The 12,318-nt window shown below is 40.0% G+C and overlaps 1 protein-coding gene across 1 annotated transcript in view; it reads left to right on the forward strand.

The window, feature by feature from the left end:
• Positions 1 to 12,318, forward strand: part of LOC108572669 (nucleolar protein 4-like) — a 176,024-nt gene that overhangs the window by 152,634 nt on the left and 11,072 nt on the right. The window contains exons 4-6 of the mRNA XM_017934937.1: positions 6,851 to 7,185; positions 8,681 to 8,884; positions 10,103 to 10,249. Coding sequence (XP_017790426.1) covers positions 6,851 to 7,185; positions 8,681 to 8,884; positions 10,103 to 10,249 — 686 coding nt within the window. The remainder of the gene's footprint in view (positions 1 to 6,850; positions 7,186 to 8,680; positions 8,885 to 10,102; positions 10,250 to 12,318) is intronic.

A 12,318-nucleotide genomic window follows, 5' to 3' on the forward strand; every position in this document is an offset into this window, starting at 1 on the left:
TCTCTCTCTCTCTCTCGGTGTAACCAGAGGGTTGCGTTTCCTGTCCAATGACTTTTGCAAGCGTACCTCGGCGTAGGCATGGGAAACGTTGCTGAGGCTTTCTTACCGATCCGCAGAGATACGAAGATCGGGTTTGTTTTGGAGGTTTTAGCGAAAGTTACCGAATATGTACACTCGCGTTTGTAAATTGTGGGACACCTGTGATGTTCGTATAGAAGGTACTGCGTGATTTAAATTACATTTCTGAGGCAAAGCTAGTGTCGTGTATCAGTAAAAATGTACAGGGTCGCTGTTAGGTTTCAGCGTTTTTACGGTAAGTGGTAGATTTGAGAAAAATAGAAGGCAAAATTTTAGTATTTTTTACAGACAATACTGTGGCTTAAATAGATTTTTAAAATTTGCAATGGTTTTCGCGTAATGACGATATCACGAATTCTGTGAAATCTGTAGCTGTATTTTTTTTTTATACTACGTGAAAGAATTTTCAAACTGAATTTCGTGACAATGGTTGGTGTGACATAATCAAGTCACTCATTTAGGATCTTGTACCTTAAATATTTTGAAATTTTAGAAATTCCAGGCTGAATCATTTTCCCAGAATTTCAATAATTTTCTAACAATTGTTTAAATTTGTTTCGCATTCGATAAGTGTCTTAATACTTACGAGCCACAGTGTATACGTATAAAATTAGCTGTGATCTTTGCGAAACATTAATGTTGCACTGATCTTATTGCAGCTTAACTTCATTTTTCTTTCGTTCAGTTTAATCGTGCAAATGTGTAATTGACGTAAATATTTCCACAGGTTAATGATTATATCGGTACACTTGTTTGAAATACGTATTAGCAAAACTTTCATGAATTGTAGTTCCGTTAATAAATCACCGGCGATACTAGTAAAAAGCGGACTACTGAATTATAACGTGTTCATTTGCGAACTCACAAACGGTAGCAGTCGTACCGTGTTCTTTGCAACGTGTATCATCCGCAAAACAAGACTAAGTACTTAATCGGTTCGTTCATATCTCATAGTAGTCGACTTAATTTATGTACCTACTTTTACATCTTTTCGACATCGACGGTAACTGTATCCATTCATGATTAATTCATAACATTGGTTCATCGTTGATCAACTTTACAGCCTGATTTCACTCTTTAAACGTAAATGTCATTAGCAAAAAAGTCATATTTATCCAATATTTTCGTATTCTCCAGCTGTACACGAAATTTCATAAAAATCGACCTGTATTCGAGTTGAACAGTTTTACAATTGAAGGAAGAAATATTTGACGAAGAGACGAGCTTTTTCATAGAAGTCTAAGGAGAAATTCGAGCACCGTTAGATTTGATTAAAGTCTCGCTTAGTTTAACATACGCTGCATTAAATAGATCTCCGATGGCTCAGAATAGTTCTCCCAGGTGAAACTTCAATTATACGGTCAAAGAAATTCCTTGGCTTTCGAATGAATAAATAAAGCTGTTAAATTGCAAAAATTTCATCGTAATCTCTATTTTTCACGGACTTTTAATAGTTGCAGTTCCTAGTTTGACGTACGCTGTATAGATCTGAATAGATCTCTGATAGCTCAGAATATATCTCAGGTGAAGCTTCAATTATACGATCCAAAAAATTCCATATTCTTCGAACGAATAAATACAGTTATTAAATTGTACAAATTTCATCCTAATCGCTGTCTTTCACGGACTAAACGTTCCAACGTGACTGTTCGTTAGTTAAAGTTCCTCTGAACTGTAGAACTTCTATCAAGAGCGTTCGCGCGACTGTTTGACAGTAGCAAAAAAATTCCTCGATCGAAACGGACGTTCTCAGACACCCGGTCCATCTCTTCTAATCCAGCGTCGAAGAAACAGAAGTCCGTGAGCCCGAGGTAGCCCTCTTTACAGTTCCCCTGCGGCGCTCCCTACTCATGATCCACGATGGTCGGGTTCACGCGCGTAGCCTCTCTCGCCAGCTCGACTCGTACCTGTCCTCGGCAACATCCTCGTGAAAGCACCTTTGCTTGGTATACGTTCTCTCCTGGGATCGTAGCGGCGTGCCTCTTTCTTGCACACGGTGGTAGGGATCTACTTAGACTTATTACGGGTTTTGGAAACAGGTCGGCCTTTTTGCACGGCGGAAAGGATACGTTCCTAAGAGACGCCTCGAGTCAAGGCTGTAAATAGCGGCGACAGGGGCCCGTATTCGGAACACGCTGTTCCACACGCACTCTGCGCGTATAGTCGGTGGAAGAAATATCGGCGAGGTCGTAAGTTTCGTGCGTTAAACAGCGGCACCGATTGATGCGGTAACACTCACGTGGGATTTAAATTTAGACTTGATAATGATAATAAGAGTAATTTATTAAGGAAATTAAATGTTCACGTGAACTATAAAGCACGCTGTTTACACACTGAATTCTCTCGACACAATTTTTCGTTTTACGCTATCAACTGAAAGTCTGCTCTCTTCCAAATCTTACCCCATACTGATTCTCCTTTCGCACTCTTGCTTTTTTGAACACGAACCCTCTCCGTTCTCTCCCGACATTCACACTCCTACCACGCACACACGTTTCTCAAGAAACGAACCAGCGAAGGCAAAAAAGGCTCGCGATCCTGCAAATGTAGCTGTTCTCGTGTTTTCGATTAGGACTGAATCAAAGCTGAGACACTGTGCTGTGCGGTGCTCAGGAGTTTGCCCGCGGGGCAGCTCAGGGGCACGAAGGGCAGCTCAGGGGCACGAAGGGCAGCTCAGGGACACGAAGGGCAGCTCAGGGGCACGAAGGGCAGCTCAGGGGCAAGAAGTGAATAGATCTCTGCACGGTACTGTTCAGAGCTGAAAAGAAGTCCTACCTTCTCTGACACTATCTTAGAAATTATTACGACGTGATAACATCCTTCACGACGAATCGAATCGTGTAAAATTGCGTGACGGAAGTCAGACGATGCAAAGGAAGTGTCCTTTTTGCCTCTCGACGGCCATCTTCTCATCTGTGTATAGTACTTTAATACTTCATGTATGTAGCTCTGATTGAAGTTTGTCATACCGATCTCCTCGAATTTCTGTCGATACGCTCGAACGCGCAAATTTCCACGCTTGACCAATTTCACAGAGGTCGCTATATTTCTTCCATCGACTATACCTCTCGACGACGTTCATTATTCGAACGAGCACGAGTCGCGGACTGGTAATTTGTCTCGGCGGAACCCGACCATTCAGAATAATACGAAGCTGTTAAACAGCGAGGATGTGCCTTCTCGTTGCTCGAAAACGACTTTCTAATGGGCACCGGGGCCCATGGAACTTTGGGCAGCAGGCTCGTTTGAGAATTGTTACGATATTCTGTTGTTAACACGAGGACAGTGTTACCACATATTCTGTGCAAGTTTCGTTTCGTTAGCCCGGGGATGCGTCGAGCTTGGCTGGCACACGATGTCGCGTAAAGCTGCGGACTGTGGTTCGGGATCATGCAGGATTTTAGAGGATTCCTGTGCACACGTGTAATTTAGGTTGCTGGCTTTACCGGTGAAAGAAATTGCAAGGTGGGAATTGATAAACTGAAATTATTACTTGTTCGGTTATTTCCGAGTTGTAGTGTTTTTTTTTTTTACTTTATTTGCTGAATGTGTTATTCTTCTGATGTGTTAGGTTGTTGCAGATAAAATGAACGAGGTATCTTTGAATTCTAGTCGGGATTATACCAAAAAAAAATATAAAACGTAAAAATGATATTTATTAATCAAAGTATGATCCACTGGTTTCAATACGCTTCGACCATAAGAAAACAAAGTTGTTTATGTCTTTCTCAAAAGAAAACTCCTCATTTCTAGATGCAAGGAGGTCTTTAAAAACGTTTTCCACTTCAGTTTCGTTGTTAAATTTCGAGTATAAAAATTGGTCAGTGGAATTTAATCGTGATTCGTGATTCACTGTCGAATCTGATCTGCCATTTAACAGTAAAACAATCTTGGCAATTTGTCAATTATTTCACTATTAAATACCATATAATTTCGACTAGCTTCCAACCTTATTTTAGTTTGCTTTTGCTTAATTCAGAAACGCACGTTTAAGAACCCTTATAAAATCTACCGTTTCATTTAAAAAATAGTTAAAATTAACAGCAAAAAGAAGCTTCCAACGATTTCATTCGCGAAGAAAACGACGTCTAACCCGTTTCTCCTCGGAAGACATGAAATTAGACGAGGAGTATATCTCCTTTCAACGATCTTCCACCGAAAGAGAAATGTATGCATTTTCTTACTAATAAGTGGCGATATCCGATTTCATAGAAGTAGCATTCTAGCTTTAACGTGACGGTAAATCAAATTATCACATCTGCATCGTAAAGCAGGATAACTGTAACACGCCTAGCCGGGGTACATTCTCAGATACGATACACATAATAGAACGAGCGACTTACTGTTCCTTCGATCATCCTTAATCAGTGGCGTCACGCAATCTAAGCATGACATCGTTATTATATTTATCGCATAAATACCACCTACACGCTCTCGTCGTCCCATTGGTGTGTATTTAACTGGTAAATATTTCCGAGTTTAACCGTGGGAAGAAAAGGGGGTCGTTCTTTTTCTCTTCACCGATCGGGAATTGAATTGAACAGGGAACGCCCCATCAATCTTCCTAGAGTTAACAGCTTATGTATTCCTCTGTTAGTCGTCAAGATATATCTCCGCGATCCTAAAGGATAGTTCAGTTTGCACGATAAACACGCGGCAAGTAGCATCGGCATAGTTAACCAACTGTCTGTTGGTGTAATTGCTTGATACAATCTTTATTGATTTTCGTTTCTTCTATTTTTCTTTTTTTTCTTTTTTAAGGTAGTGTTACGTTGGAATTAGATGTGATTAAATTTATGGCTTTGAGAAGGGACGGAGTTGATTATAGCTCCGAACGCACCCTTGAAACTTGGAGAGATTAAGGAGATATGTGAAAGGTGTTAATTTTAAGTGATTTTGATTTTAAGTGAATTTTTCGCTGTGAAAATTATTTTTCGTGTTTTTATATCGTAGAGAGAATCTTGCTTTGTGTTTATTTGCGTATTGTGCGACTCTTTCTGTAAATTAGGGCAAAATTACTTTACGCACAGATAATATTTGTTAAAATAAAATCTGTCGTTTCGTATAATTGTCACATTTGGAAAAGGAGATTTTTGTTTTAAAGATGGATAATATTTGTCAAAATAATAATTTTCATATCTGAAAAAAAGGAACGATTTTACTATCAGCCGAAAATTTGTAATCGACGTTCTGAAGATCAACAGCAATTCGCCTAATTTCGACTGATAATGAACGATAAAAAAATTCGTTAAAAAATGCCAACTTCTTCCTGTTGAAATTTTTCTATAACTCACAATGTACAGTGATCTCGAACTTTCGAGGCCAATAGTGCACCTACGCAGAAGAAACGTAATTTTTCCCATTCACGTGTTTCCCGGTACACGTTGTCCCAATGATCTATCGTTCCGTGAGATCCCGAGAAGCGAGCGAATCGAGGTTTGAAGGGAATTGCAGATCGCCAGATGTGGGCAAGTTCTGCGGAAAGCCGAGAGAGGTTATTTGAATTGTCTTCGCGGGCTGGCTAGGCGCAACAAGTTGACAGACGCCGTTCTAGATGCGGCGATAAAAAGTTCACGGCTTAATGCCGAGCTGCCGCGACTCGTCGTCCATGTAAATGCGGGATTGGACGTTTCGTTTCACCGTTTCGCGTAATTCGTGAACGTTGCAGGAATTCTTCCGATGGGAAGATTGATGTTGTTAAAAAAAAAACAAAAAAAAACGAGGTTTTCGGCTTTCAAAGTGCTTCAAACGTTTAGTTGAAACAACCAGAAAAGTTAATTCGAAGATGAACGATGTTAATATGATCCGTGCGATGCTCGTTTGAATTTTAAATCTTGTTACCGTTGATATTTAATTTGCGTATTTTTGTTTTTAACTTATGATTGTTTTTAATCGGAGTTAGTATGATTTTACAGCGTTGAAGAATTACAGTTGCTAGTTTAATGTTGATAATAATATTTGTTATAGACTTAAGTAAACAGATATATGCAGTAACAATTAATATTCCAAGTCAACGGTAACACGTCACTAATTGCAGGATAAACCAATAATAATACGTACTGTTACTTTCTTATTTTTGATTTGTAACGAATGAAATTTTTTTACCAACATATTTGTCACATTTTTCTGATTAAGATGATAACAAACACGATACAAATTCGAGCATATTTGCTTACTTAATAAATGATAATAAGCAAATACGCAAATATAATCCAAATTTTTCGCGAATCGCGCGCGCGACACAAAGTTGCAGAACGCGTTATCGGGGTTTGCAACTTTGTTGCCGGGGATCGTTCTCGAAAATTTCACATTGTTGCACGACGCCCCGTTATATTGTGTATGCAGAGAGGGGTTATTTATAGGGGTGGAGAAGTATCTCTTAATTTCCATGGAAAAGTGTCTCGTCGCACCTTAATCCTAGACACTTCCGGCGCCTGGGTCAAGAAAGACCCGAAGACCATATGTGTACCAATTTCTATTACCAGCTCGTCATATGAACCTATTCTAGATAATAAACTTTCAATATAACATTGACAGAAGGTAAACCTGATAACAGCAAGAGTTATTGAAACCAAATAAAATGACGACGGGTCGGAAATGACCCGAACACCGTGCTGTTGTCAAACTTACGCAACCGCAATATTTCAACCCTCTCAAGATTAATCGATTCACCGAAACATCTACCTGTAACTCTCCCATAAAACACTTCTTCCTCCCGGTGTAAGCCATTCGCGGTATTATTCACCGTCGTTTCTTTTTCTCGATTCTCCAGACTCGCGAAACGGCTCTTCAGATTTGGTAGACATGCCCGCCGGGACCGTTCCTAATTTGGGCGCGGTGGCCGGAGTCGGCGGCGAGGACATGGCATCCTTGTGGGCTTCCTACGCCATGGGACTGAAGAAGACGCCGCCGCCAGCGTCCGCCGCGACGCCTTCGCGGTCAGACCGCGATCGCGAGTCCAGCCCGCCGGGCGGTGAGGGAACTGGCAGCGCTCACGACGAGACAAGCAGCAGCGGCAATAAGGAGGACGAGGACGACGACGACGAGGATGCTGACGAGAGGCTGGACCCCAGACACCACGACCCGGAGCGCCAGAAGGCTTTCAACGTGAGTCTGCGTTACGTTTTACGTAATTCCCTTTCTTTTTTCTCTCTCTGTCTCTCTCGTTTGCTTTTTGTCGGGACGGAGGTGATATGCGAGGCTGTCGCAGGCGACGCGCGACGTGATTAATGAAGCGAGGCGGAGCTGAGTGGAGCTTTTTGGTTTTCAGTTTTCTTCCTTCCTTTTCTCTTTCTTTTTTTTTTTTTTTTTTCATCGTGACTTTGAGAGGCGGGAGACACTGGTAAATTTTCGTTCGAGTTTTGAACCGGAGGACGAGTGTCTCTTTTGGATGGAAAATATGATCGTACGGGAAGGGAGTAATTTTTAAAAATTTTTGGGACAGTGATATACAAGGTGTCTGGTAAATTTCTCTCCCGGCTGTTTTCCACATTAAGTACACTTCTAACCATTCTTTTTATTACACGAAGAAAGTACATTGCATTGCAACCTAATCTACTTGCACGCAGTGAGAATTGTATCTCGTGAATTGACCAACTCTTCTGCCGAAAGAGAAAGTTTACAACGAATATTTATATCGTATGTTACATTAAAATATGAAATTTTTAAAGAAAACGGAAAAGAATATATTACACAGATAATTATTTATACATTAGGTTAACCATTCGTTTAATTCACCAACTAAAGACCACAAGAAACAAACTCTCTCTACCCGCCCCAATATCAAAACCACCTTAATTCCCACGTAACTTCTAATCCCACGTTTTACTACTCGTTTACCAGCGACCGTTATTCCGCGCGCAGTTTACCGCTCTCCTCGCCAAAAATCCAAACCTTCATTTCCCCAAAGCCACCGATACCGTCTTGCAAGAAAACTCTCGCGGTGCATCACCAACGAACGATCGTTTTCGCGTAATTATCCTCGCTAAACATCCGTACGAACGGCGAGGAAACACCTGAAACCGTAACACCGGTGTTCCCCCCGTTAACCGTGCACCTACCTACTCCCAGCTGCATTAAACCGGAAACGGCGAGTTTATTGCGGCCGGCATTAGCCGGGCTGCTGCTGTAACCGCGTAAAAAGATACGAAGTTGTTGTTCGCGCGTTCGCGAACAGAAGGTGTGTATGTAGCAGCAGGAAGAGGAAGAGCAAGGCGAGTGCGTTCGAAATGAAAGCTAAGCCAGCCTCTGTTCGACTTCCTTTTTCCCCCTTCGCCGACCCCGAAAAAGCCGCAATTATCGTAAAGTTTTACGAAGGCAAAGCCTCTCTTCTCTTCTTCTTCTTCTGCTCTACGCGTCTCGTGGAAGCCTGAAAAATCCAAACGGGACACGCAGATGGCCGTGAGCTGGCCGGCCAGCCAGCGAGCAACGAGCAACTCCTTAATTAATTACAATTAGTTTAATAGAGGGCCGCGGTGAGCGTTCTCCATCCACCCTACTCCCTCCCCACCATCGCGGAATTCCTTAATTCCTGCGCCGGCCAAGTGTACGAGCTCGTTTAATTCATTTCGCGGCGGGTCTGTCCGCCGTCCTGTCTTCACAGATGTTCGTCAGGCTGTTCGTTGACGAGAACCTGGACCGTATCGTGCCAATCTCCAAGCAACCGAAAGAGAAAATACAGGCAATCATCGACAGCTGCACCAGGCAGTTCCCGGAGTTCGCGGAGAGGGCCAGGAAAAGGATCAGAACGTACCTGAAGAGCTGTCGGAGGAATAAACGTGGAAGGGAGGGTGCACCCTGGGATGCGGTAAGTCTCAGATGAATTCTTTTTGTGTGTCAATCTGTGGGTTGAAGTGTTTCAGGATGTCGATTGGTGTGTAGATTTTAGTTAACCCTTTGCGGTTCGAATAGTAACCCCTTGTACTTATTTGGTTACTGTTGTAGTTTGCGTTTATTTCGATATTTCCGGGTGATATTAGGTACGGAGTATTAAGTTTCGGTGTAATTTTAATGCATAAAAGATGGTTTATTGCGGTTTTGAATTTTGGAATTTGTTAATGGATGATGTGTGAAGGGGACAATTTCTGTCGTGTCGGACTTGTGAAGTTGTGGTGCAATTGGTAGTACAGTTTACTTTTTACTGGAGTTGGATCAAATATTACATTGTATTTTAAATATGGAGCACCATTGTAAGGTCTAGTAAGGAACCTGTTACTGCCTTGGAAAATAGTGCAAATGAGTAGTAGATTCTTCAGTCGTTCTAAACACACCAAAACGCATAAATACTAGTAAAAATGAATCAGTATTGTTTGTTCCGATAAGAAACCTATTACTTCGTGGCAAAATAATTAACATTGCAATTAGATTCTTCATTCATAAAATTCCACAAAAACACTCGATAAAAGTACTAGTAAAAATATCAAAAATGAAACAATTCTTTGCAAAAATGAACGAGTACTGTAAGCTCTGATAAGAAACCTATTATTTCGTAAACAAATAATTAACATTGCAATTAGATTCTTCAGTGACACCAAACAAAAAAATTCCGCAAAAATACTCGAAACAATTTAATAAAAAACGAATCGCTAGAATCCTTAAAAACTCCCTCCAACCAATGATATCAAAAATGCACAATTATTCAGTGAAACTCCGTTAAAAATCCTATTACCTCCGAACAAAACAATTCGCACCACAAAATTCCCAAAAAGTCCTCGGAAACAACTTAACAAAAACCGAATCGCTAGAATCCCTCCAACTAAAACCGTCAAAACTACTCCGTTGTTGGACGAAATAATCGACAGCAGGTATTTACCATCCGATTTCCCGATTACACGAAAGATGGGAAAATTCCACGAGAGGAAGTCTCGACGTGTTCGACGGTATTAATGATTTGGAGTCCTGTTAGGAATGTTCCTCGCGGCTTGAACCGCGGAAGGTCAAGCTAAAAGCCCGCGAATTCCCCATGGCTGAGTCAACTTTCGAAGTTTTCGGTATGCGACGATCACGTGGTACCATTTCTTTTTAGGCGAGGCCCACTCCGGCACACTTGACCTCCGTACAGGCCGAGCAGATTTTGGCAACGGCCTGTGAAAATGAGAGCGACAACGCGAAACGTATGAGACTCGGTCTGGAGCCCGTCTCACAGCCCATGCCAACTCTTCCGGCCGCAACGGTGAGTAAAATTAGAATGAAAAGAGCACGATCGCCCTTGTTCACGCCGGTTTTCAAAGCTTTCTGCTAAGGCTTCTGCGAGCTTCGCCACGCAATCCTCTCTTCGTCGCTGATTTCTTTTTTTTTTGTCGCGAACAATTTTTAGTAGGAAAATTTTATCTCGAAGAAATGTCATTTCTCAGGAATGAAGATTTTTCGCTATTTTTCTTAAAGAAGGTTCTATTTGCTTTACACCCTTGGCTTCGTTCAGTTCAATGGTAAAAAAATAGTATGAATATTGATAAAGAATAACTGAAACTGTTTTAGTATTATTTCGATACTTTTTGGATTTTTGTTTTTATGTGAATGTTTAATGTATCTATGCTGTGTATCGTTTCAATAAGAAATTGTTTATTGCTGAAAGTGCAATATGCATTGTTCGTTTGGATAAATTTTTTGAAATCAGTTTTAAGTACCGAGTTTTTTTGTTCTATTTGAATTAGTCAGTTTTGTTGATAGTTTATGGTTAATCCAGGTAATGCATACGTAGAGTTACTTTGGATATTACGTGTTCGAGCATGGATCCACTTTTATAGCGTAACTTCATTTGCTTTTTACCTATTTTCATCGGTGTTTTCTATATTATTCACACTCGTAAATAAAGATATTCTTTTGTAAAAATTCAGAAAAGAACTAAGGACATTAGAAACGTTAATTGTTCTAAGAACACTCGAATGCAAATGCTTAGCTGCAATTCTGTTGATTTGAAGTATCTTTGTCAGAATTTAAAGTGTTCAAAAAAACAAAAGTAATAAATGAAAATTCTTCTTCTTCTTCAAAAGAAGGTATTAAACGTTCTTTTCTATTCTTAAAAAAAGGAAACAATTTATAAATCGCGTTGTCGAGTTTATTGATTATACTACGTTACAAAATGAAACTCTACTTTTTTGTTATTAATTTTACTTTAAAATACCGTGCTCGTTAAAATACAATTTTGTATCGATATCGTCGAATACTTCTTTGTGTTTTTCAATGTAAAACGTCGAATAATAGGATACGCTTTTAGTATTACACTATTTAGCGACGATGTTGTATTATACTACCTACTTATCAATCCGGAGTTTATTATGCTTTCGACTCTCCTCTACTCGTATTGATAATACAAACTCGCTCGCTAAACCATCACGTGATTATTATATGATACTAATGAAACTTTGCACGTGAATAGTATTGCAACTGCATCGATATTACACTATTTTTGCGTTCAGCTAAACACACGTTTGACCATTTCTACCAAGTTACGAAACGGACGTTATTTTTCTTGGACGGTAAAATAAACAAAGTGTCGGCAGATTTTTGCTTTTCCGAAACGGCGAAAAATTTCATTGTAAAAAAATCATTTTCGAAATAGTAGAATATGTTCAAAACTTCTGGAAGACAATGTAAGGTGAACCGATAAAAATTCAAATTATTTCTCTGAAATTTCTCAGTTTAGTTTTAAATCATTCACGAAAAAATATCTCGGTACATATTTTTAAACTGAAAATACTTGGTAACGAACATTATTTCCTGAACTTGTCAATTTCAAAAATTCAAAATACATCAAATCGTGCAAAAATCTGTGTTCCACATTTTTTCGCTAAAATCAAACCCCAAAAGACTCGATTTTATCCGTTTAAGCCACACGAATATTTCATATTTTTTCATTGAAGCTTTATTTAAACGAGTCTATCTATTTAAACATCAAATTAAATTTTAATGAAATAGTAAATTTTTACAAAATATCGCACAATCTGCTGTAACAAAATCCTTACTGAAACCTGTTTATTCTTAGTACAAAACCGTCAGTTTCGCTAATCCTGAACACACTCGTGCAAATTTCCAACCTGCACATTTCCAAAGGTAGGAAAAAATGCAAGCAGAAACGGCGTATTCTACCAAAAGTAGTATAGTACACGAACAGAGAGAGAGAGAGAGAGAGATCCATAGCTCGCAGGGAGAGGATCTCGATCGAGCTCTCGTGACGCAACATCGTTGACGATAAAGTTTTCCATGAAAGTAGCTCTGGCCATAAAATTATCGCGCGTACAG

The sequence above is a fragment of the Habropoda laboriosa genome, unplaced genomic scaffold (genome assembly GCF_001263275.1).
Source record: "Habropoda laboriosa isolate 0110345459 unplaced genomic scaffold, ASM126327v1 scaffold22, whole genome shotgun sequence".
NCBI classification, from domain to species: Eukaryota; Metazoa; Arthropoda; class Insecta; order Hymenoptera; family Apidae; genus Habropoda; species Habropoda laboriosa.